General features: G+C 43.3%; 4 protein-coding genes across 8 annotated transcripts; 1 reads left to right on the top strand and 3 right to left on the bottom strand.

Annotated features, from left to right (window-relative positions):
• Positions 1 to 88: 88 nt before the first annotated feature.
• On the bottom strand, positions 89 to 3,310 carry LOC147259910 (deoxycytidine kinase 2-like). The gene is made up of 7 exons (XM_086206162.1): positions 2,823 to 3,310; positions 2,608 to 2,717; positions 2,329 to 2,522; positions 1,580 to 1,727; positions 1,144 to 1,259; positions 755 to 854; positions 89 to 353 (listed from the first exon to the last, which is right to left on the bottom strand). Exons 1-7 carry the CDS (start codon positions 3,088 to 3,090, stop codon positions 327 to 329), a joined length of 963 nt encoding a protein of 320 aa, XP_086062288.1. The 5' UTR covers positions 3,091 to 3,310; the 3' UTR covers positions 89 to 326.
• Positions 3,311 to 4,111: 801 nt separating this feature from the next.
• tcn2 (transcobalamin II) lies at positions 4,112 to 7,933 on the bottom strand. The gene is made up of 10 exons (XM_086206155.1): positions 7,791 to 7,933; positions 7,494 to 7,564; positions 6,984 to 7,182; positions 6,692 to 6,861; positions 6,225 to 6,377; positions 5,308 to 5,480; positions 5,046 to 5,220; positions 4,794 to 4,974; positions 4,591 to 4,709; positions 4,112 to 4,482 (listed from the first exon to the last, which is right to left on the bottom strand). The coding sequence occupies exons 2-10, from the start codon at positions 7,552 to 7,554 to the stop codon at positions 4,421 to 4,423; spliced, it is 1,293 nt and encodes a 430-aa protein (XP_086062281.1). The 5' UTR covers positions 7,555 to 7,564; positions 7,791 to 7,933; the 3' UTR covers positions 4,112 to 4,420.
• Positions 7,934 to 8,233: 300 nt separating this feature from the next.
• ccdc117 (coiled-coil domain containing 117) lies at positions 8,234 to 12,441 on the top strand. 5 transcript variants are annotated; one of them, XM_086206159.1, is made up of 6 exons: positions 8,234 to 8,389; positions 8,818 to 8,937; positions 9,024 to 9,074; positions 9,158 to 9,448; positions 10,740 to 10,886; positions 11,423 to 12,441. In XM_086206159.1, the coding sequence occupies exons 2-6, from the start codon at positions 8,843 to 8,845 to the stop codon at positions 11,658 to 11,660; spliced, it is 822 nt and encodes a 273-aa protein (XP_086062285.1). In that variant the 5' UTR covers positions 8,234 to 8,389; positions 8,818 to 8,842; the 3' UTR covers positions 11,661 to 12,441. The 5 variants fall into 5 exon arrangements, with proteins under 5 accessions (XP_086062285.1, XP_086062283.1, XP_086062286.1 ...); XM_086206157.1 differs by having other exon boundaries at positions 8,239 to 8,389; positions 8,748 to 8,937; XM_086206158.1 differs by having other exon boundaries at positions 8,257 to 8,937; positions 9,027 to 9,074.
• Positions 11,610 to 24,207, bottom strand: LOC147259907 (uncharacterized). The gene is made up of 30 exons (XM_086206154.1): positions 24,134 to 24,207; positions 23,485 to 23,546; positions 23,303 to 23,406; positions 23,164 to 23,218; positions 22,952 to 23,074; positions 21,980 to 22,480; positions 20,707 to 20,787; positions 20,529 to 20,624; positions 19,728 to 19,835; positions 19,571 to 19,646; positions 19,342 to 19,474; positions 19,163 to 19,255; positions 18,973 to 19,085; positions 18,446 to 18,481; positions 18,181 to 18,307; positions 17,990 to 18,109; positions 17,808 to 17,909; positions 17,482 to 17,712; positions 17,348 to 17,410; positions 17,143 to 17,244; positions 16,915 to 17,076; positions 16,694 to 16,825; positions 16,407 to 16,615; positions 16,201 to 16,327; positions 15,501 to 15,584; positions 15,207 to 15,421; positions 15,044 to 15,070; positions 14,802 to 14,859; positions 14,516 to 14,707; positions 11,610 to 13,287 (listed from the first exon to the last, which is right to left on the bottom strand). The coding sequence occupies exons 2-30, from the start codon at positions 23,543 to 23,545 to the stop codon at positions 13,231 to 13,233; spliced, it is 3,588 nt and encodes a 1,195-aa protein (XP_086062280.1). The 5' UTR covers position 23,546; positions 24,134 to 24,207; the 3' UTR covers positions 11,610 to 13,230.
• Positions 24,208 to 24,667: the final 460 nt, after the last annotated feature.

The raw sequence follows: 24,667 nt of genomic DNA, 5'->3' as shown, positions 1-24,667 counted from the left end.
CCTTAAAAATCAATAATAAAGACAAAATTCTAGAAAATATTAAAACACATACTTTATGTCACTAATGCATTTATTAACGATTGCTGCAAATACAATACTTTTACATTTGTTTACTTCCCCCAATAATGTACATAAAACTTGAAACGCACTTGAAGTGATCCCAGGTGAACTGTTTCCAAACAGCAGAGACTGTGAGAGGTTTGGTTTTTAAAATAGACAAGACTGTAATTTCACATCGAGCTCAGAACAAACATAATCGTAGAAGTCTAAAAGTAGAGTAACACTCGCACGAAGACAGGTGACGATGGCGTTTGATGAGCGTCTCGTCATAGAGAACTGAAGAAGTTCTTCACCTGCGTATGAAAGAGCACTTTAGGATCAAAAATACACCCAACATTGACAACAGTACCTTGACTTTCCTGTTCTGGTTTTTCAAAAGTAGCGATTGAAATCTGTTTCGACAAAATTGACACCTTTGTTTTCAGCTTCTCAAAAGAGTTTCATGACATGAAAATATAAACCAATTTCAGGAGGGAAATTGTGGTTTCATTTTATTCATCTGTTTCAACTCTTTAGTTTTATGTTTCAGCATGTTGGCCTTTTTACACGGCAGAGGCAGTTTCACAAAGTATAAACAGTAAAGCACAACTTGAAGATTTACTCAACGACGTGGAAGTAAATTCCTCAGTACGATAAAAGTATCAAAGATCAATATCCAGCCGTGGCCAGGTCACAGTAGAAGAGCTATAAATACCTGAGTTATGAAGTTTTCCTGGACCTTTGTGTCACTAACAAACTCCACGCTGGCGTCCAGCTGTAACACGGGAATCTGCTTCAACTTCTCGAAATGTAACCTGAAAAAAGAGAGAGTGAGTGAGTGAGTGAGTGAGTGGAGCAGGGTGGCAGTGCCCCGACCACGCCCTGCTGACGGTCGCCTGCTCACAGCCCGCCAACGTAATGGCGTTTGGAATGGTGACTGTCATCCCCTCGCACTCCTGTTGTTCATATTCACTGTGTTTCAATACCTCAACTTGGAATATATTTTCTTTATTTACAGACACATAAAAAAAACTACGCAGGAGCCACCTGATGGTAAAGATGGCCGACAGCACAACGCACACGCGTGATCTCACTCATACTCACTCGGTGCTCTTCTCTACCAGCCACTTCTCGTGTTGTATGTGCAGCTTCTCTAGATAATCCAGCTGCACTCCCCTCTCCTCAGCCCTTCCCCGGCGCTCCAGGCGCTCCATGCACTTCTGTCAAACAACCACAGTCACAGTGTTGAGAGGTTAATCTGCTTTAGGATGCAGCTCAAGCATCCAGGAGGTGTAACAAACGTGGCGCTTTGTATTAACAGGAAAATCACTCGAAATATAACAGAAACTCTGTAAAATAAACTTCAGTGTGGACCGTAGAGGTGTAACATGCAGGCATCTTCTGTTGGACTCTGCTCTATAAACAGGAAGAGTGGAATATTCCAGAAGAAACTCATGTAAACACCTTAATATTGTCTTGATAAGAACAATGCCCAGATTATTACAGTACAGTTAGTTTCACTGTACAGTGTACCACAAACCTGTGGGGGGGCTCTGAGGTAAATGATGCCCTCCAGCTCCACCTGGTGGCCAAACTGTTCCACCAGGAGAGAGTGCCAGTCCTGGTAGACGGCCCACTCCGTGGAGTTGATACAACCCAGCTCAAACATGTTCAGGGCAAAGATGTATCTGACAGGAGAGAAACAGAAGACAGGAGAGTGCATCTGATCGAAACATGAATCCAGACTCTCCACCCAGCTCATGTGCACTTCCGCAATCCCAACATTATCATCACATCAATTTCTTACCTTACAAATTTCCCTCCATTTTGACTCACACGTCTGTTCTTTCTCCTTCTTTCTTTCTTCCAAAACAAAAGGCTTCGTTCTGATTTAACATGATGTTTAAAGACATACTGATGATGATGATGGAGGTAAAGCAAGTAAACCTTGGAAGCCACTGGCAAAAATGTATGAATCATTTTCAGTATCGACACTGCAGCTGAAGCAGCTTCAGACTGTTGTTGCCTGATGAGGCACTGATCACCAGACGTTATATTCTACACTGGGTTTTATGATACTCAATTTGATCTTTTTGTTTTTATTCATGTTTTTGAAAATCAATTGTACAAGAAAAAAAGGCACAATACTTTGTTTTTTATTCTTAATAACCTGTACTTCTTTGCTTTTACTTGAGTAAGCAGGTTGAATCAAGACTACATTTTTAAATGAGTACCTGTACTTCTACTTCAGTAGTGAATGTGTGTACCGCCTCCACCAGACCCACTAACCTGTCGCTGTAGATGGAGCGCTCATAAACCTGGACTCCAGGTGAGCTGAGCAGGCGTGATGGAGGAGGCTGCAGCTGTGTTCTAAACCGGCTCATACAGGAGTACGTCTGGAAGGTGTAGGACCAGCGCTGAGGGTCCTCATACATCATCTGGAGCAGGTTGCTTACAGTTGTCTGGGGAGAAGCATCCGTCCCCTGTGACAGAATACAGCAGAAAAAAAAAAATACAGTAAAAGACCTTTGAGAATGTTGGATTCTTCCGGTGAGAGGATGTACACACCTTTGAGGCCCCACTTTCAATGTTCTGCCACTTGCTGACAGGTTCTGCGACCACCTCCCAGTCAGCACAAGCTGCACTCAAGAGTCTGGCAAAAGTTGACTTTCCAACCGCTGTTCAAGAAGACATAACACAAGTAACACACGACACATCTCGCTAACACACACGCCCAGAAACAAACATATGATTAAAGTACAATACTGCGTGAGTCCTCTTACCAATGTTGCCCTCGATAGAAACTCTTCTCATCCGAGAGCTTCCATCTTCATCTGAATTTGACTGACGTCTCGACGTTACGTCAGACATATTTTTCTTAGCTGCCTCAGCGGCCACAGTGCTAAAGTTGTTTTTGAAATGTTTTGTCACTCCCAGGAGGTTTTCAGGTGTCGCAGCCCTCACAACTTCTTTGACACCTGCCTGCATCTTCGAACTGGACACCAGCTTCAGCACGGAGCATCGACACAGGGCAGACACACATGGGTACATGCTGCTGTTCACACGGATTAAGGTCGACGCTAATGTTAGCCGCTTCACGTTAGCCTGATGGCGGTTAACAAAATTACCTCATCTCCTCCATTATGTAAGTCAACGTTTAGTTAAGAATAACACTAGACCCAATACATATTGTTTATTGGGATGCTTTAAGTATGTTTTCGTCTGTTCATTCTTCTTCGTTTGATTCTTCTGGTGGTCGATACAAAAAAAAGGTTAGAGGTGCTTTACCGCCACCTACCGGATTGGAGGATGCAGTAGTCAGCGACGCACCCAGTTTGCGTCTGAAGTACATTGACAGAAAAGAAAAGAAAACTTTAAGCATCAGTCTCTTTTTTGTATTTTTATTTATTTATTTATTATTACAAATTATTGTAAGAAAATGTTCATGTTTACTGTGTGATTTGAGAGACTGTTTGGCAAATATTGCACATTTTTTTGTAATATACCCTCTCAATTAATTTGTTCAATTATCCCTCAAAACTCCTTTTCTCTCTCTTTCCTTTTTCCTAACCGGATCTTAGCGTGTCTCCTGTTGGATTATTTTCTGTATGTTAGTTTGCATGAACTCAGTAGAGTTAGAAGACTGAAGACTCACAGGAGACATTCCACTGATCATTACTGCTCAAGTATCACCAATCAAACACAGCAATTTTGATTAAAATAGTGTTTTTTAAATTAGTTTTATGCAAATATTTGAATAATGAATAATTACATGACAAAGGTAAGCATCTAGAGTACATGTACAGACTAACTTTTCAAGTCTTCCTCAGAGTCAACATTCGAGAATAATTTTGTCTTTTAGAGAATCTAGATATTTAAATTTTACTGTTACATCTTGTAATGACACTCAATAAAAACACATCAAAGTTTTTTTTAAATTAAAAAAAGAGCACAAAAATCATATTTATTTGTCCAGTCTAGTAATCATATCGAGTATTGATTTGCTACAACAGAGTCATGGAAGCTATCAGGGAGGGAAATAAATGTTAAGAGAAAAAATTCCTGAAAAAGATTCCACAAAGCATCAAATTGTTTTTTATTACTATCAAAACCACAATCACAGTTTGAATAGATTCTCATAATTAAAAAAAAAAGCATTTAATTATTCATTTTAAATAGACAAAATTCATTGCTGAGTCTTTTTCCTCTGCATCTTTAGTGCAAACTACATGACAGGCAAAAATTCTTTGGACCACGATGACAAATGATTCACAGAGGAAACAGACAACTTGTATTTAATCATCCATTAAATCATGACGGACAGAAAGAAAAAGACTCCAAACTTCTTTTGATACACACTGTTGCATCATTAGCAGCACCTTCAATAGCTGATGTTTTTGATGGTGATCCTTTGAGTCTTCTGAATCTTGTAATCTTGTATACCTGAGGGAGCAAATGAGCAAAGTGTAACTAGCATGAAGCACTTACAGTGTGTGTGTGTGTGTGTGTGTGTGTGTGTGTGTGTGTGTGTGTGTGTGTGTCCTCCCTCACCCTCAATGAGAGCGATGCCATCAGAGGAGAGGTGCCAGTATCTGCGATCGCTCTGTCTGGCCTGCTCTCCATTCACCTCACTTAAGAAAGGTCCCCATAAACTTAACTCCGTCTCAAACCTGCCGCGCCACATCAGATATTATTCACTGTGTTACAGGTTTTACTTGATTACTGAAATGCAAATATACATCACATGAACTCACGTGAAGCCGAAATTGCTCCCCTTCAGGAGTTCGAGGGTCTCTAACAGCGAGCGGCCCTTAGGGATGGTGAGTTCATAAATATAAGTCATACCGCTGGATGTCTCCACTTCCACCATCACTAGCAGGGTGTTTGTACTCGGCGTCAATACCACGGGCTCTAAAGGGTCCAGAACTAGAGTGTCTGTGTGATGAGGAAAACAGTGTTGACACAAGCTACAGTGACACAGTGGAAAGACGTAAAGTTGCACGCACCATCTTCAGCGAGACAACTGATGCTTTTAACCGTCAGGTAGGATTTCTTCTGGAGCGCTGGCAGCACCTGAGATAAGGCCATGGGGTTGTGGTATATGTTGTTCTTGGCAGCTTCCCTCATGGCTGCCATTGGAGCTGCACAGTCTGACACTGGGATACCCATTGCTAACAACGCCTTGAAGACAACAGATGCAACTTTTAGCAAACTGCAAAGATGTGAGCTGATTGAGCTTCACTGCTGTGAGGGACTAGAGGAGCTCACCTGTACGGCCAGGCCTGTGCTGAACTCGTTGCCTATGTGACCGTCGGTCCTTCGCAGCTCATGGAGCTTCTGCCTGATCTTCAAAAGAACTCTGTCAACCACAGCGGCTTCATGCAAATGGGAACCAGAGTCCTTCACACACTGGATGGCCATTCCAGCCATGGCATAGGTGTCTATGGAGTATGAAGAATGGATGGATAGATAGATAGATAGATAGATAGATAGATAGATAGATAGAAGTTCAAGACAAAAGGTCACATGTATGTTGAAGTCACACAAGGACTAAGGAAGGGCTTCACACCGCTTCCATGTCAAGCAGTTTTCTGTTGAGTGGCTAAATCATCCTCAGATTCATTCATTTTTGCAGGTCAGTTCAGACAGCTTCTCCTTCTAATTCTGATCTAAATAACTTTAGTGCGTCCCTGCCTTTTAATATATTATTCATTTGGATTTTACCTGATTGTTCTTTCCTCTACAAACAATTCCTATATTATTCATGTCTTTTCCATGTAACATCAGTCTTTTATGTCTTCTTCAGTATTTTATTTTGTTTTGTCGCATTCGTTCTTTTATTTCCTGACTCAAGCGAGTCCTCTCACATTCCTCAGTTCCTGTTTTAACTGTGTCCAGGAGGCCAGAGGGGAAAAATATTTCCCTCTTTCTGCCTGTAAAACACTTTGTGTTACAATGTATTTGTGTGAAATTTCAATACTCGATGACTTTATAATATTTGTTGCAGAAAGTTTGCAATACTGCATTTTATACGTTTTTTATGTTTTACATTTTTACGTACATACATACATACATACATACATGTGTGCACATACAAGCGTGTGCATGGACATACAAATGCGTGTGAAGCCAACACGCTTTGGGGATAAACAGTTTATAATCATGAGTGGCTGACAAGGACTCACCAGTATTCCCTCCGTTGTCCTGTGTGAATCGCTGGTGGTCTATGGCGTGGATGAGCTTGAGGCTGACATGTTGGTTGACCCTGACGCTGCTCACACAGAGGGCGAGCACACCCAGAGAGTATTGGTAGTAGTTGGTCAAAGGGCGGTGGCTGACTGTGACAGAGGGAAGGAATAAAAGACTCCAAACATTATCTTCATGCACATTTCCTGCAACGCTCCTACTAGGAGTAAAAGGCCGCACACATTCTGTCCCTCTCTTGTTCTGCAGAAGACCATCTATATTATACATATTCTGAATGTGACAAAAAAAAATTGAAATCTGAAGCGTCACACATCCTGAGCAATAAAATTAAGTCGATAATTTACAGACAGTAGCGTAATTTGAGAGGACCCCGGCCCAGGTTGTAGCTCAGCATCAAAGCAACAGAACAGAGAACCTTTTATCTGCTGGACTTGAAAAGACTCACAGGAAATGTGTTCCTTTTCATTTTCCATCTGTCTCTTCAGGTGTGTCAGCAGTGTCTCACTCTTTTCATTGACAGTAAAGGTGACCGTGTTGAGGTCGTGGCAGGACGACCTCAAGGCCAGAGTGTATAATGCCATGAGGCCAGTCACGGACTCGCTGGTAGAGAGCATGCTGAAGAAGACGCAGGAGACAAGACGTAAGCATCTATTCTACTGACAAACTGGTTTAAGATGCATGTGTTTGGATACAATGATGCACAAATTTCAGTTATGCGGTGAGTTAGTAAATATTACCTTTGAATGCCATTGTGCAAACTAGTTTTTAGATTATTAAGATGTTCAGTCTCCTTCGCAAGGTTGTGGAAATCTGAGAGTCGTATGGCCAAGTACACACTGGGATTGGGGGCTCCTTCCTGTCTGTACAGAGACTGCAGGAGATCCCTGTTGAGTGAGAGGTACAACTCTTGGACGGTATCTGTGTCCAACAATATATCTAAGCAAAAGAAGAAGACCACAACAACATGAATTTCCAAAGTGACGAAAAACAACAACTGCAACACCAGCAGCCTAAACTAGAGGAGATGCAGTCATTGAACATGACGACATCGCCGATTCATCAAACATGGAATTGCAAAATCTGTGAATGTCACAAAGAGTGAGTCACTTTCTTTTCTAAAGTTAATGTTTTCCACTGTTCAAACAGACTTGGAAAAGTGTCAAGGTTTTTTTTTCCCTAAAACATCCACTGTTGTAGTAAAAAAAAAAAAAAAAAAAAAATTAATTTGATGAATTAAAGAAACTCACCGCATAGAGGGCTACCAGAGGCAAAGGCCAGTAGCCCTGTAATAATGACCAAATAATGCATCTTGGAATACCTTTAAATAAAAAAAGAATAATATATTTGTCTTAAACATTAATGTAAGAGATAAGTTCTTAGACAGGGACAGAAAACTCTCTGGAACATGGAGTAAAACAATATAAAACTTCCTTCTGATTACATAGCCTACATACATACATACATAGAGTTTTTAGGTCAATGTAACAAATTTATTACTGTATTGTTGCTCCAATGATGTAAAAATACCAATTTCACATACTTACACAGACTACAGCAGTTTGTTACCTCCTCAGAGTGAACCCGGTGTCCGGAGTCAGAGCGGCTGAGTAATGAAACAAGCTCAGACAACAAGTTCTAGTATTTCACTGTCACATGACTCGTTATTTGAGATGACAAAGACGTTAAAAAAAGCACGAAGGTCCCTTTAAACACCACATCTAGGGTTGGACTACAAACAGGAAATGGGCTGGTACTATCTTGACAAGCGCTTTTACTCTTTGGTAAAACGGACACAACGTAATGAGACAGGTGTCGCTCGAATTTAAGTACTCACATCACAACACTGTGATAAGAATTGATGCTGTCACAGACAGGCAACAAGAGCTTAACTTAATCAGCCTTACTTTTGTAGCCAAACTTGTTTTAAAAACGATTTAAATGTGTATCTCCAATAAGTACTACAATTCCCATGACCCCTCAAACGTAGCGTACGTGAGTTTCTAGAAGCGTCACGACGCACCTGGTGCGACTCAGGATAGCTTAGCTAACGTCCTTTTAACTCAGTTTACGTTTTTAGAACTTTACACCAGCGGGACCGTCAATTTGGGGATTATCTCTGCTGCAGCTGGCGTCCTAAAATTAGGTTAGTACGGCTGAGTATGTAGAACCAGTTTTTGGGTCTTAATGTGGATATGTCTAAAATAATATAATATTAGCAATGATTTGCTAGCAAAACATCCAACAACACAAACAGAAAGGGGTAGGGCAGCTGTTTTTTTTGTAGTTTTCTCTAAGTTATGCGGAGGTACTCGTTTTCACAGGGAAACTGTTATTATGTGTCAGTTTATTATAGCTATAGATACTTTTTTACATAATGTTAAAATAAAAAAAGCAAAGTAACGTTAGCTACGTTGGTTGGCCCAGTGTGCAATGACTGGTGCTTGCTAACTGTTTCTCTCATTGGAGTCTGAGCTGATCGATCTGATCAGATATGTTTGTAGCTATCTCCCCATGTTTTTCTTAAAATAATCCCACCACCTGGATCACCATGCATCACCCGGCCCCCCTCAGCAGTGAACGGGCCTTTCTACCAGCCATGTATTCATTTTCGGGCCCCACAAGCCTACCAGAGTTTGACTTGGGACCTCCATGTTCATCTGGTCTCCTACAGAGACCAACACTCTCAAACAAGTGAGCAGTTGACTCGGTTTGTAAACGTTACTAATGGCGTCGGGATGGTGATGATTCCTAACATGTCCATCCGTTTGTGACCACAGCAGCTGGGAGACGCGGTGCCTCCGGAAGCACAGAAGGAGAGTTGATGACGAGTATGTGAGACAGGCAGAGATCATTTAATATCTCATATCATGGTCTTGTAGGAATCAAAAATATTTATTCTTTGTCTTCTCAGAGGATGTCTTGCCAAAAGGAGGAGGTTAATGGTGGAGACAGAGGTGGATGTGTCACAAAATGCCACCACCAGTGCCACCAGTACCACCAGTACCTGTCCTGACTGGCCGCCAAGAAACGATGGTCCTCCTCTGTCTATTGAGCAAGCCAGTCCTTTACCTCCGGAGGTTTGCCCAGCTCCTCACAACCTCAAATTAGAGCAGGCCTCCTCCACCCCGACTCCACCTGAGCCAGAGAGCTCCTGCATGGAGGTGGAAGCAGCTCAGAGGAAACTCCAGGAGATAGAAAACAGGTATGCAGTCATTCCGTTTGAAATGATAAACAAAGGGTTATAGGTGTATTTGGGAATTTAAGGAATTCTATCGTGATGGAGGCAAAGTAGAGCTGGTAATGTTTTCAGTTTGATCCCCAAGGGGAAGATCAATACTGCAGCTGGTGCGCACTCTCGAGTGGGGAAAAGTCAGGCATAGAAGAAAAGACTCAACATGTGAAATAATAATATGGAAGAGCTCAATCAAACATTTGTAATAGCGATATGTCATCAGACTGTCATATTGTGTGTGCGATCCTTCGCGTTCCCTCTCTGTCTGCTTGTGCATCAGTGTGATTATGGATTTGAAATGAACCCGTCACTTATTGATTAGCGGGACTCAGAAACATCTGAGTGCACAGCGGGAGCCTTTATTCACAGCAGACTTTAAAACGGTGTGTTCCACTGCCAGCTGTGATGTCACACTCGCCATCTCGCCCTCTCTCTCTCGGGCCAACTAAAAACAAATCCGCGATAGTCCACTTGATCAGATCAAAATCAAGACTCTTTGGAACCAGAAACCAAAACCAAAAAAATTCTGTGTTCATCAAGTTATGGAAACATGCAAAGTTATGGAATTTAAAAACGGCAAATGGAAAGTTGCGTCCTGGTGCTCACTTCTTTTCATTCCCTGTGAATAATTCATGTTAAATGACAAATTATTACCAAAAAAAAAAAAAAAAACAGGCCTGGAAACATTTTAGAAAAGTTGCTGACATTTTCTCTACAAATAACTGCGTCCTAGAGTATACGTGGTTCAGGTAATACAGAGCGAGAAGAATCCCCTCTACTTTACTATTGTACTATATGAACATTTCTATGTTATCAGACCGCATAGCTTGTCGTTGATTTTAGTTAAACGTACGCCGGTAAATGCTGACTTTGATTTCTCTGTTTATTTTTCATATGTAAGAAGACATTTCAGAGAAGGAAAAATTCACGTTCTCAGTTTCTGGATTCATGGAAATTTCTCCGTTAAAACTGCGCTGTGACCCCTGACCTCTCAAGGCCAGCGCTGCTGCTGGAGTCCGAGTTAATTCAAGATTGAGTTGAATTGCTTTCAAATTGGAGATCAGACTTCTGGTCAGCGTTGGACATCAAACAAACCTGAAATCATGTGTGTGAAAAGAAAATGGTCACAGTGATAAGAACCCCTTCGCTCTCTGGGTTTAGGGAGACGTCTCACACACAGACACAAAAAAAAAAGAGAGACATCAACACATTTTCCCATTTCAAACGTGTAAGTAAAGACTGTGATATTGCTGTACACCAGAATAACGCTTGAGGATGATGATGAGGATGAAGATCTTGACGTGGAGCCAGCCCCCAGACGGCCGGTGCTGGTGATCTCAGACAGTCTGAAGGAAGGTCTGCAGCGCGGCATCAGCGACATCCTCCCTCAAACCGTTGCACAATCCGTGTACGTCCTCCTCCTCTTCCTCTTCTCAATGCTGAGTCAGCAGAGTTGTGTCAGACAGGGTGTAGTCGCACACGATTCACTGATGACGGCTTCTGTGTTCATTGCTGTTAGTTGGTCAGCAGGATTAATGGAAAACTGCCATTTCCACCGAAGTTGGTGGAGGGGTCACATTTCGGGTCAGATGAAGCAATTTTTCAAAACAATTTGTTTCAGTGATTCTTCAAGAAATGAAACATGGATCTTCATGAATATATTGCGACTTATTTCTGTTCATTCTGGAAATGCATCCAGACGTAGTAGAGACACAGACGTCAGCTCGTAGAACCACCCATGGTAGTTTATTGCAGCTCAGCGTCGGGGTTCATTCCTCCACACAGTTGCGTTCAGTGTTTCCTCTGTTATCACGTTGTTGAATGTAATTTAAAGAACTTCTTCAGCACTAGTCCGCATGACGAGAATGTCTCTGTGGCCAGAAATAATAAACTAGACGTTCCTGGAGATTCTTTGTCTCACACTCATCTCCCGCATCCTCTCAGGAGCCATTCCCGCATGGAGCTGGTGTTGTGGCGGCCACCGGAGGACCCCTTCTGTCGGAGACTAAAGGGCTCGTTACAGAAGCAGCGTAAGCAACAAACAGCATCTCGGCAGCCCCCGACCCCGTGTCCATCTCCCACCCCTCATAGCCCCCTCCGTCCCTCCAGCCCTCCCGCAGATTCACATCGGTACAGCTTTCCGGTGAGCCACAGCTCCGGAGAGGAGGACATGGAAATGTAACCGAGACTGGGAACCAGGCCAAAGACATGGATGAGAACCACTTCACGTTTGTCAAAGCATGTGGGCGTTACATGAGTGTTGTGCTGTTCTGGAGAGTTGGTGTGACACATCAGCTGCGGCAACTCCAAGGAAAGCGGAACGACCTGACCTTAGTGTTATTCAGTTGAACTGCAGGGCGACTGTCACCATCCCAAGGTTTTTATAGACGGCTTTACTCAACCTGTTTCATAAAACCTACAGGAATGACCTTTGCCCTCAGAAATAAGAAGTTTGCCAAAGACTGCTCAACAACCCTCTGACGTCCCCTAACCTTGAGGCGTTCCGCATCAGTGTGCAGATCCTGAGTTTGTCCAGATTCTGGCTGTTTGAGAACCTGTTCATATTTGCTCTCAGCATGACTTTGTACTCGCATTTGTTGTGATGGAAAAGACAATCTCTCTGTGTTGCTTAGCAAGTACGCCATCTGTGAGCTTTGAAGAGTTGATGAAGTCATTGACTTTAATGATTTGATTGTATCTTCATTTAAACATCACTTGAATTGCCAGCCATTGATCACTTAATCACTTTATATTTTTTTTTCAAATAAAATGTTAGTTCATTCATGCAGAAACTTTGCACGATTAAAGTGTTGTGAAATCGTCTACATATTCTTGAGAGAGAGGGCCTAACCAAGCAGACATTTTTTGAATTTTTTTTTACATCCAGCATAACATACTGTACAATTACAAATGTACATTACAAAAGTCATGCCAGATTAAAAATGCACACAGTTCTGATTTTACTTCAGATAACCCATGATACTTTAGAGCCTTAACGTCTTGTAGTAATTTTATTTCCATTGGTACTGTGTTCCACATTTGGAGGCCTCTGATGAGAAGTCAGACGGCCCAAACAGGGTCTGATTTGACCTTTGCCCCTTACTGAGCTCATGGTGGCTCTTCTACTTTTCTGCTTCTAAAAAAAAAAAAAAATTGCACAGAACATCTGGTGCCAGATTAATGACAAGGAAAAAAAAATTCCAAACTGAGCAACTTGAACTGCTTCAGCTTTGGCTCCTCTTTTGGAGCGACAGGATGTTAATCCCCAGCTTTTTCATGTCGCCTGCCTGAGTGCCCAGAGAGCAGCAGCGTGGCTGGTCGGTGGAAAACAACGTCCTTTACGTGACAGCGAAAGTGATTCTAGGCCAACCATCTTTTATTTTTCCTCCCATTAACATTAAACCGTTTCACAAGGCCGATTCAAATGTTTAAAACTGTTCCAGAAGTTTCTTGAACTGTAATGTCTCATTTATGAGGGATTCCCGAGTCGCTTTATGAGGTGACATAACTGGCATCATCAGTTCACTGTAACCTTGAGCCATAAACTCTCTGACATGCAGGAATGTGAATTTAATGACCACATCTCTGCTCGTGTCATTTGTCACTGTGACCTGCTTGTTAACTTGGTATCTTCAGCACACGCAACAGTAAATGTTTTATCTCCACCAGAGAGGCAAAGTGGCGTGAAATGCTCCATAGTCAAGATTTAGTGTCACGTCACAGGTGTGTGTCCCTCACATGAACACACACGGTTAACTCGGGACTGTGTGGATGGACGAGTGACCCCCAGCGCCGTCCTCATGTGTGATCTATGAAGGAAACGCTGATGTTAGACTGATGTGAAAACGGGTTGGAAAGGAGCTGCCACATTTACAATATCTATCTAGTTTGTAGTTATTTGGTTAGCTCGTTTTATGCACTCATCCGCCGTGGCAAGAACAAGTGCAGGCATCCCTCACTTGAACTCATCGAGTTGCTGATCATTTGATCATTTTCTGTTTTTGCTTTATCTGTCCCTTATACAGTTGACGCCTGCAACCTCAATACACCACAGCTTTGATTAATAGGTTGCAGTGCGAGGATTCCTGTCGTGTTCAGGACCAACACATGACGGTTTGTAACAAGCAAGAGGGATTTCCTCCTGCATAAACATCTAAAATGATTCTTGGACTGAAAGGTCTTGAGAAGTTCCTCAGATGAAAGCTAACTCCCAAAGAATCTTCTCAAGCCATGTCCTCCCCAAAAAAGAAAGAACTTCTTAAACATTATTTTAAGAACTGCTTAGGATCCTTTTACAGGCAGGAGCAGTCAAACCTTGGAGAACTACACTAATACTCACTAGAAAAGGAACATTTATTTGGTGTTATATACATAGTATATAGTACACCAGGATAATGCTAGCACGGGAGAAATGTGAAAACCTTCAATATATCATTAATAGCATGTTTAGTAATTAATTCATCCAAACTAATGGCATATATTCATTTTGGTTGACACGGTAAACGTGCCAATTAATTCACTTTACAGTTCAAAATCTATCTGGCCCACCAGACACAGCCAAGGTGTATTCATGATTTTGTCTATAATTCTTAATATTATTTATTCCAAATTAATCTGTTATAATAAACAACAACAGTTGGCAAAAATTGCAACAGTTGAATCATTTCTACACTTTAAAGTAGCTGAAGTGCGACGTCAACATAAAACTGTGTTTGTGACTGTGGAACTTGTTTATGTTGATGTGTGACGGACTTAACCTGCTGTAACTGGAATAAGAAGGATTCAACTTCCTTCCATCATCTAAGATTGAGAACTTAAGGGCATATTTTTTTATTCTGATGTGAAATGTTAAAAGAAATATGGAGACCATTTTTACGAGGCTGTTTGGTAAATACAGCCTTTCTTAATTTTCCTCTTAATCCAGTCACGCCCCAATGAATTCGCGTTCCCAAAATGTTCACTGAGTAAAAGCCGTCACCATGAAAGAGTGATGACTCAACTCTCCACAGTGACTCGCTATTAAAAGAAAGGACTCACTGTTGTCAAACCGTAGCCTGACCAATCTACAGGGACTCTATTTAGAGTCGATGGGCTCCAGGTCTGGTTTTCCGCACGCAGCTGCTTGACTCGGCTTTGAAGGTAACACAGAAGTTTTAATGAGGCCACATCTGAGGGGCTGGGGGAGGCAGCGGCATAGCTGATGGGAGAGCAAAGAGAATTCGGAGCTTCCTGAGAGAGAGAGAGAGAGAGAGAGAGAGAGAGAGAGAGTTCTAATAAATGTGTCTTCAGATTACAAATCCGCAAGCGTCCGATGTTCATTTACCGCTGCACTGAGCTTCATCGCTCCCGTAGACCCCTCCTCTTGGGTCCTTAATGTCCTTCTGGAAAACAAACCAAGCCAAGATGTGGATTATATGAATTATTATGATTCTAAAATGGTGGTTTTAATGCACATATGGTTGATCTCTGAGCTACGCATCATCACAGTGAGTGGAGATGAGATCATGCTTTAGTCAGGACACAGCTGGTTAGTATGTCATGGATTCACACACAGGAACCAGTTACCTGCCCTTTAATAACTTTGTCTTGCACCTGTGAGATGGCAAAAAAAATTAGAGCAAAACTTTAATTCATTCAGATTCTGGACACTAAATTGTGAGGGAAAACGTTTTCCACACAGAGAAAGAACACATTGATGTGTCAGATGTACTGCTTTCTCGGTCAGCACCTCTCCAGTTCAGCTGTCAGCTCATCCTCAAACTTGCCGGCCAGCCGAGCCGTGGTCTGCTCCTTCCACCGGGCCATGCTCCTCTGAACCTGACGCAGCTCCACGTCTTTGGCCTTCAGCTGCTTACGAAGACATGCCTCCAGTCCGCCCACCTCACCTCCTCCTCCTCCACACATATGAGCCCATTTCAGACTGCTCAGCTCCTCGATATGCTCCTGGTTCAATACAACAGGAAATAGTAACTCGGTAATATTGTCATGGAAACGTTTTTAATGAGCTGGTTTGGGTTCACACCTGAATAAGTCGTTCTTTTAGAGAGCCTAAGGCTTGGTCTCGCTCTGTCCTTAGCTGTTGCCTCTGGATGCTCAATTCTTGCTCCTGGAAGAAAAAGCATACATAACGAAGTAAACTTTATATCTTTATATAGGATATTTAATGGACTCTGAAATACATGGACTTGTTCCTGTTAGTAAAATGCAGATCAGTGCCTGCTGCCAGCTAGAAAAGGTTAGTTCTAAAAAGTACTACATGCATTGTTGTAGTAATGTTTTCAGCAGGAAGTTTTTAAGCCGTTCCCACGATCTTCTTCCTAAAGGCAGGGCCGAATTCTCTGGAAACATTCTCAAAGTGCTGGTTGAGACGACAGATAAGAGATCACACATTCAACAGTGCCACTAAAACATCCTCAGAGAGTCAAGACGTGTGTTTCCATAAAACCTTACATGAACACTAATTGAAATGATCTAATTTCCTGAAACCTTCTTTAAATGATGGATTCAACATTTTCTTTGTTTCTAAAACGTAGTTTTGGTTAATGATGATAAGTGTTGCCATCAGGGATTCTGGGACACGCAGAGCACAAAGCTTTAGCATCTTTGCTCTTAAATTAAAAAAAAGATTGAAGATGATCTTGCGCTCTAGAAGCCTCTGCTATTAACTAGGATATATTTTCTTTTGCCAAAACTTCACCAGTGTCCAGTTTACAAGACTTCACCTTTTCTTTTTTCAGCTGCTCAGTTGTTTGTTTCTGTGAATCAAGTTGCTGGTGCAGATGGCCGATCCAGTCCTTCAAACGGTCTCTTAGTGTGTTCAGGGTTGTGAGAGCTCCGTCTATGGTGGAACTGTGGACACAAAATTAGACACAAGTTAGTTATACACACCACGATTGTCTTTGTAACCCAGATATGAAGGAGCAGTTACCAGGGAGGGGGAGGTGCAGGACTGTATTCGGCTCCAGTCTGCTGCAGTAGGAGGTGGAGATGCTGACATTCTGCCTGCAGCTCCTGGGCCCAGTGCCTGAGCTGCTGCTCCCGCTCAGCTGTGGCTTCAGTACAACTGATCTCCTTCTCTTCCAGCATCACCTGGAGTCTCTCCACCTCTTTCTTGGCCACCTGCACATGCTGACTCTCCTACAGCCACAGACCACACCATGTTAACTTCTCTATGACACCGCCTCCCTTTATGAGCCTACCGGTGTTTTTGTGCACCTGTGCTGTGGATTTCTGTAACTCCTCCAGCTGAGCCTGGTGCTCCTCCTTCAGAGACTTGACAATCACAGACAGCAAAGACTCCTGCTCTCTCTGCTGCACACAGCGTTCGCTCTCCAGCTCCTGCACTTTCTTACAGAGGAAAAAAAAATCATGCAAAATAACAGGCAATGGAATTGAATTGTTTTGTTTAAGGTGCATATTATTGGAAGTCATCTTACTCTTTGCAACTCTGCCACTTTATTTTGAAAAGCCAGAGCTTTACTTTTCTCCCGCTTCATCTCACTCCTCATGTACTCCAGGCCTCTTCTGTTCTGCTCCTCCAGTAACTTCACCGCTTCTATTTTCTCCTCCTCCCACCTGCTCCTCTCCTCCTCCCTCACCTGAATGAAAGCACAGTAGGTGTCATACCACCATGAAGAGGTTCGACAGCAGATGGTTCTCAGTACCTTTCCCAAAGCTTTGAGGTGCAGTTCCTCTTCCCGTTTCTTTAACTCCTCCCTCTGCTGCTTCAGGGACTTCTTCAGCTTCTTTGCTTCTTCTTCCTTTACCTGAGAGTATAATAGAAATTAAATTCAAATTATATCAGCTATGTTGTGTAGTATATCACTTTCTCCTTCTCCACCTGGATGTCAACTGAAGAATCCCTCTCACATTTAAGATTTGCTGCTCGTGGGATGACACTAAATCATTCCTCTGTTGCTTCAGTGCCGCATCCTAAAATACAAAAGCATCACGTTACATCAGGAAAAATCGGACCTATCCAGATCTGAAACCTCCACACGAACCATAATTGCACAGGCCTGATCTCGAGCTTCTTTCACAGCATTGTAGTTCTGGGTTTTCAGGTGTTGTAGTTCTCCCTTCAGTTTCTCTCTTTCTGCTTTGAAGACGCCACGTTGCTCCTGCGCATCCAGAAGCTGCAGCTCCTTCTGGGCCAACATCTTCTCCAGTGTACCCACTCTGAGCTTGCTTTTTCCCAGTTCACCCTGCAGCTCACGTGCTTGACATTCTAGAGCCTGAGGGAAGGATTGCTATTTGGATTAAATACAGAGTGACAGGTAAAATGCATGATCCTCATAATAGAAAAGAGTATGATGACAGATGGGACCACCTCAGCGTGCCTTTGTTTCTCCTCTAGACAAGAGCATCTGTTCCTCAGCGAGTTCTCTGCCTCTGTAACCCTCTGCAGTTCCTCATAAGTCTCCTCCAATTTCTGTGGAACAAGAATCTGTTTATGAACAGAATCCATGCTGCTGCAATTGTGCACATTGTAGATAAATAAAGAATGAATACTTCTTGCATGGATTCAAGTCTCTCTCGTGCTCGTCGCTGCTCGGAGAAGAGTTCTGATTTGGCACAATCCAACTGTCTCTCCATCTCTTCCCTCTCCAGCACAGACATGACGATGTTGCTCTAAAACAGTGGAACAACAGGATGTAGCGCAGCAAAACAACATCTCATGGATAACTGACCAGTTTTATTACCCTCTCCATGGTGGATTCATCCTTGAGGGTGGATCTTTGTAGAGTCAGAGTTGCCAGTTCTTCTTCCATGGCTTTAACCTTGTGGAGGCAGGACTTTCTTTCACCCCACAGCTTCAGCAGCTGGCAGCTAGCACACAACAGGCCTCATTCATGAAATACACACACATTATCGGTTTGACAGCTCACTGCAAAGCTCAACTCTCACCAGGAATATATGTCTGATTCCAACAAAAACCTTATTACATTTAATACAAGACAGCATCACCTGATAAGGGGCATCTCGGTGAGATGAAGGGCCCTGCTTTTAAGACGATATAAGATTATTTGATTACTTTACTTATCACAAGCAAAAATGAAATCAACAGAGTACTTATACCTGTCATAAGTAGAATAACCAGAAATTATTCAGATCTTTTAAACTTTCAATTAGACAAATACACTTTGTCAGACGTTGCTTTTCTCATCGAGTATCGGACAAGTTAGCCCTCAGTCAGTCGAACTGACCCCACGTCCCAAAGCCTGATGCGTAACTACTCCTTGTTGTGTACGTGTAATATTCTAGATTTACAAGCCTGAATGACTACACATGATAAGAGATGCACAACAGATGTCAGGAGCAAAGAGTTTCAAATAAATATCAGGCTTTGCTTCCTGTCTGTCAGTCTAAATTTAGGGCTACAAAGCTCTCCAATTTGTGCTTGTGAATGAGGCCCAATATTAGACTTTAACAGACAGAGAGCTGAGCATTCTGATGGCGTAAAGTCACGTTGGCATATCAGTTGGATATTCTACCTGACTGCGTCCCTCTCTGCATTGCTCTCTTTCAGCACCGACTCCAAATGTCTCTTCTCCCTCTCCAGGTGTCCCGTCTCAGCAGTCAGTCGCTCTAGATCCTGCAGAGCATGCTGGAACCAAAACCATTAACTGTGAGTTCTTGTGAGACTACTGTGGAGTTTCCTGAGAGGTAATTGCTCCACTTTACCTTTCTCCTCAACTGAAGCTCGGACAGACTGAGCTCAACTTCTTTTAAATGAGTCTTTTTCAACCGTAGTTTCTCCTCCTGTTTCTCACACTTCTAAACCACACACACAAACACACACACGAGTTGCTTCAGATGACAAGACATCATCAGCTAAAACGCACCAGGTGGCTCGATCTCACTTGTCTGAGTGTAAAGAGACGATCTCTCATCCCCGCACAATCCGACTGCATCCTCTCAGACCCTCCCCCCCAGCTCCTATGGTTCACCTCATCATTTGCAGCCTTCTCATCATCACCCAAAGAACGCACAAGTCTGGGGGGGGGGGGACAAAAATGGACAGCACATCAATAAAAATATGAATAGAAATAGACAGAACTACTATTTGAAATATTCTTCATTTCCTTTTACCTATAAGTTTCTTTTCCACCATGCTGCGTTTTACACACCGGAGTACTTCTCTTCAGAATGTTTCCAGATCCCTGAACTTTGTCAGCAAAGAAAATCTGAGACAGTGAAAGATGTAAATATTCTCACATGACAGTGCAGAAACACACAGTCGGACTACCTGGAGTAGATGGGGGTTCGCTTTCATCCTGTGAGGAAGCATCACAGTCACTCTGGAGGGTACAGACATCATCCGTGTCCCTGTCAGGCTGAATGAGGGAACGCCATCCTGGGGGGGTAAGGGTCACAGGTTGGTTCCTGATAATTCCTTACATTTGTCACTTTTTTTTTTCAACCTTTGCGAAAGGTATAATGTGGTTGGTGCTGTTTTTCCATCAGCACAATTATGTTAAAAACTACCAAGATGATTTTCACCAAAACCAACAAGATTTTGATAAATCTGTTTAGAACAGGAGAACATGACATTTTGGGCGGCACGGTGGTGCAGTGGTCAGCACTGTCGCCTCACAGCAAGAGGGTTCCGGGTTCGAGCCCCGGCTCCGGCACGGGATCTTTCTGTGTGGAGTCTGCATGTTCTCCCTGTTCCTGTGTGGGTTCTCTCTGGTACTCCAGCTTCCTCCACAGTCCAAAGACATCAAGAGAGGACGAGGCTGATTGATACTCTAAATTGACCGTAGGTGTGACTGTGAGTGTGAATGGTTGTCTGTCTCTATGTGTTGGTCCTGTGATGGACTGGAACCCTGCCTCTCGCCCGAAGGCTACTGCTAAGATAGGCTCCATCCCCCTGCGACCCTTAGTGGTATAGAAAATGGATGGAACATGACTTTTTTTTTTTTTTACATTTGGTTTGATTGAGCTGATTAAAATATGACAGCATGTTGAGTGTTTTATTCATATTTGATATATTGATTATTCGCATGTTTTTCATCTTGCTGTTCCCTACATTTTCACACTCTCTTACCTGGCCATCTACGCAGGTGCTGCCTCACTTGCTCTGTACAGACTGAGTCCAGGTCGCTAGCAATGGACACGGTGTCAAAACTCAACACAGGGACTCCTGGAAGAGAAACGAGCAGTGTCCATTACAAGGGTTTATATTCATGTATTCATAGCAGCTGCAGCTGCAGTGTGTTTGGTACCTGCCAAGCACCTGGCCTTAGAAGAACCCCTGCTGGGCTTCAGCCTTTCATGGTCTGCTGCTTCATCGGTGCTGTAAAAGACTGAAACAGAAAGAAAAAAAAAAAATCAAAGATGACCCACAATAGAATGATGTCAATGGAACAAAAATAAAAGACAAGAGACAAACTCTCGGACCCTGAAGTCTGAGTTGTTCACAATCTGTAATAAAAATAACCAGTAATACACTGATGACTGTACAATTCTTTTTTTCTTTCCTCTCAAGATGGCACTTCAGGAAAGGTCAAAGGGTCAGTCACATCAAAAATAGTCTTCCTCTTAGGACCGAGATGTCACTGCAACTCACCCATCTGTTTATGTGTTTTATGTTTAGCCCAGTTTGTTGTAAAAGGTCCAAAAACTCAAATGTGATTCAAGGCAATACGCCAGTGAGAAAGAGGAAGAGGAAAGGTCTGGATGTTAGATTCAATCCCTGAGTGACAGTCAAAGAAATGCATGGAAATTCACTTTTGAACATAAGCAAAGGTCATGCAGTGATGGGAACTTTTATGGTTGTGGAGGCGTGGAGACGGAGTCATCTGAGAACAATCCTGGTGGGATCGTGAACTTGATCATTTCTGCTCTGCAGCCAGATAGAAAGAACTGAACTCACAGATGGACAGAGGGGTGAATAAATGAAATGAAACTAGGATGATGAGTGACCTTTTGCAGGCGGTCACGTTTTCACTATTGTTCATCTAACTGACTGCTGGCTGATTAATGTCAGGTGGGTGTACCGCGGGAAAAGGAAGAGCCAGTTAAATTGAACAGATCTATTACAGAAAAAAAACAATAGCCCTCCCCCCCCATTGGCTAAAGTGACACTGGTCAGCGCTGAAAAGGTCATGTGATCCCCACTGCCGGTTTGACTGTTAGCAGATGACTCAGAAAGTTGTGGATGGATCTTGATTAAATTTGATAGCAAGACAGAACAATCGATTCAATTTTTCAATCATTCTTGAATAAACTGCTGATGTGGCACGGCCCTGATGAAGGTGCGTGTCCTCCAGTTACGCCTCCATGCAGACGACAGCCGTGGGCCGGGGACATGACTTCACTCCCATTCCTCTTAACGTGATATCTCTGGAAAGCCCTGAGAGAACCTCATCAAATTTGGCAGTGGGTTTCAAGGATGACCTTAAAAGATTAGGTGGTCAAAGGTCAAGGTCACTGTGATAGGCTCACATCACGGAACACATAGCACCCTGACGGCGTATTTCCAGTCGACGTACTCACCGCTGTTGTCGACACCAAGGTTCTCTGAGGCTTTGTTAGCAGCTCCCTCCGTCTCGCCACCAGACATCTCGACTCCAGCACAGTCAGACCTTTGACCTGGCTCACGCTGCTGATAGGAAGCTGTGTCTCTACTGACCTCCCCATATGTTGCTGTTCCCTTTTTGTCATAACTGAGAACGCTTTGACGAGTGACGCTGGGTGATATCGTCCTCCCAGCGTCGTCCTCTCTGTCCAGCTGTTGCGTGCTGTCCTCCAGGTATGGCAGCTCAACCATCTCCTCCCTGAAGCATCTCACAAAGTCCTCGGTGCAGATACTCTCAGATGGAAGGTGGGTTTCTCCCGCCACCCTTCCGTCCTTACAAGCGTCTCCAAGAAGCCTCTCGAGCCGCCACATGACTTGTTCCCGGTGAGACTCCATTTCCGCTTTATTTGTTCTTACATCAGATTTCTCTTTCTGCTCCTGATGTGTGGGAGAATCCTCAGGAGAGGCGGAACTCCTCTCTGGAGGCAGAACAGAGGAGAGACGTGGTGGAAGGAGCAGAAACACATGATCCTGGACATATTAGGTACTCTTTAAAAGCATATTAAAAAAAATCATGTAAACAGTGTTATGCACCAAATTATGCATCTGGTTCACTCAAATACTGGACGGGGATTACTGGCGTGTTTAGGGTCCCGCCTGTTTCAGTTTTCATCGTCAGTCAAAAAAAAATAAATAAATAAAAATCCACACATACGGGAGAATGTTGTGTTGACAAAAACAAACACGTTGACCCGCAGTGTGTTGTTTATCACCACAAATATGTTTTCATTTGATTGTTGGCAGCCATGTTTCTAGTTCAAGGTGCATGTAAAGGATTTAACCTGAACAAGATTACAACAAATTATGACGCTACCAGTATAACAGTATTTTCATGCTGCAGCCCATTGAAAGGAAGTGGTGGATGTAGTAAGAGTGAGTACATGTACTACCTGATGTTTGTTCCGCTGTTGGAGTGTGTATCAAATCAAGACAAGACATTGGGGTGTCATTGGTCTGGCACGTACTTCCAAGGCCGGTGTCTTTACTCAGAGACTGACTCCACTTCAAAGGTCCTTGAGAGATTAACACAGAATACGGATTATCAACTATATAAAAAAAACCCAACAATTTGGCACAAGGAGTGTTTTGTTCGTGAGATTACCTGAATCAGTGTAAGCAGGCTCTTTAGGAACTGCCTGGCGTCTAGGGTGTTGGACCTGCACACGTTCATTCAACTGTAATTACTCGTCAAATGGATATTTCTGATTCTACGAGATGAGGTAGAAAGAGGCACCACAGACCTGCAGCCGCCCCAGCTGAGCATCAATGGCGTCAAGAAGGAGGTCACAGTGGTCCAGTTGTAGAGGCGGCAGATCCAGTCCAAACCCTCTGTCTCTGATGAGGTCTATGAGGGCAGAGAGGGGGGGGGTTGTTAGCGGACAGATGCTCACGGGACGTAGGTGAGATAGTGCTGTTGTAGTACCACTGTGAAGAAGTTCATCAGTGTCCCCGCCATGGTTCTCCGCTCCATCGTGTTCATCCATGCTGGTAGAGACCAATACACAGACCCTCAGCAGCGCGCACACACACACACATACAAACACACACACATTCCCAGTACTGGTTAAAGCCGACTGGGCCCCAGTGAGATGAGTGGGGGGTTGATGTTGCCCAGTTGTCCAGGAAACCAGGACAATTTAGCCTGTTAGCTCTCCAAACTGACGTCTTTTCACTGAGAAAGCTATAAATTCTGGGGTCTTTGTTTCCCCCCACTCCCAAAAATGAACATCAAGAACAGGAGGTGAAGACATCAGTCCTCTGTAACAGTGTAAGTAACCTCCAGTGTTTGACAGACCCGAGAGCAACTGTAACGGAAGTCTGACTCTTTTAAGTTACTTCTGAATAAAACGATTTTTTTTCCAATTGAATTTTTTTTACAAGTCGATTTCAACTAGAAAGTTAGTGACTACGCCAAAGCTGATTTAAATAAAATAAAATAAAATAAAATAAGGCCCATAAGCGACATGGTTTTAAACGTAGCAGCTAGTTTAGCTTCAACGAAGCACACCGGAGCAACGTCATAATTCGTTAGTTGCTCCTCAGACGGCCACAAGTAAAATATAAAAACTTACTTGAGTGCGGAAACTTTGGGTCCTGGGTCCTGGCTGAACACCGCCGAAGCGCCGAGCTGTGATTGACAGGAGCGTCAGTCGGTTACTATGGCAACCGGCAAACAGATTGCGGCCGCACTGAGCCACAAGAGAGAACAAAGGCGCACAGAGCGGAATATTTGCGCCAAAATCCTGCTTGATGGAGTTAAGATATACAGAGTGAAAGCTCTTTAATTCCTCCAGGAAAGTAAAAAATAAGGTGACCAAACATCCATCCATAGTCATCTTCCGTTTATTCCTACACATTAAGGGTCGCGGGGGGGCTGGAGCCTATCCCCGCATTTACGGGCGAGGGGCGGGGTTCACCCTGGACAGGTCGCCAGTCCATCGCAGGACCAACACATAGAGACAGACAACCATTCACACTCACATTCATACCTACGGTCAATTTAGAGTATTCAATCAGCCTCGTCCCCAATTGCATGTCTTTGGACTGTGGAGGAAGCCGGAGTACCCGGAGAGAACCCACGCAGACACGGGGAAAACATGGAGACT

The sequence above is a fragment of the Aulostomus chinensis genome, chromosome 6, assembly GCF_037954235.1.
Source record: "Aulostomus chinensis isolate RoL2024-O1b breed Wild chromosome 6, RoL_Achi_v1.0, whole genome shotgun sequence".
Lineage (NCBI taxonomy): Eukaryota > Metazoa > Chordata > Actinopteri > Syngnathiformes > Aulostomidae > Aulostomus > Aulostomus chinensis.
The sequence above is the reverse complement of the archived record's forward strand: the minus strand, read 5'-3'. Positions and strand labels throughout refer to the sequence as shown.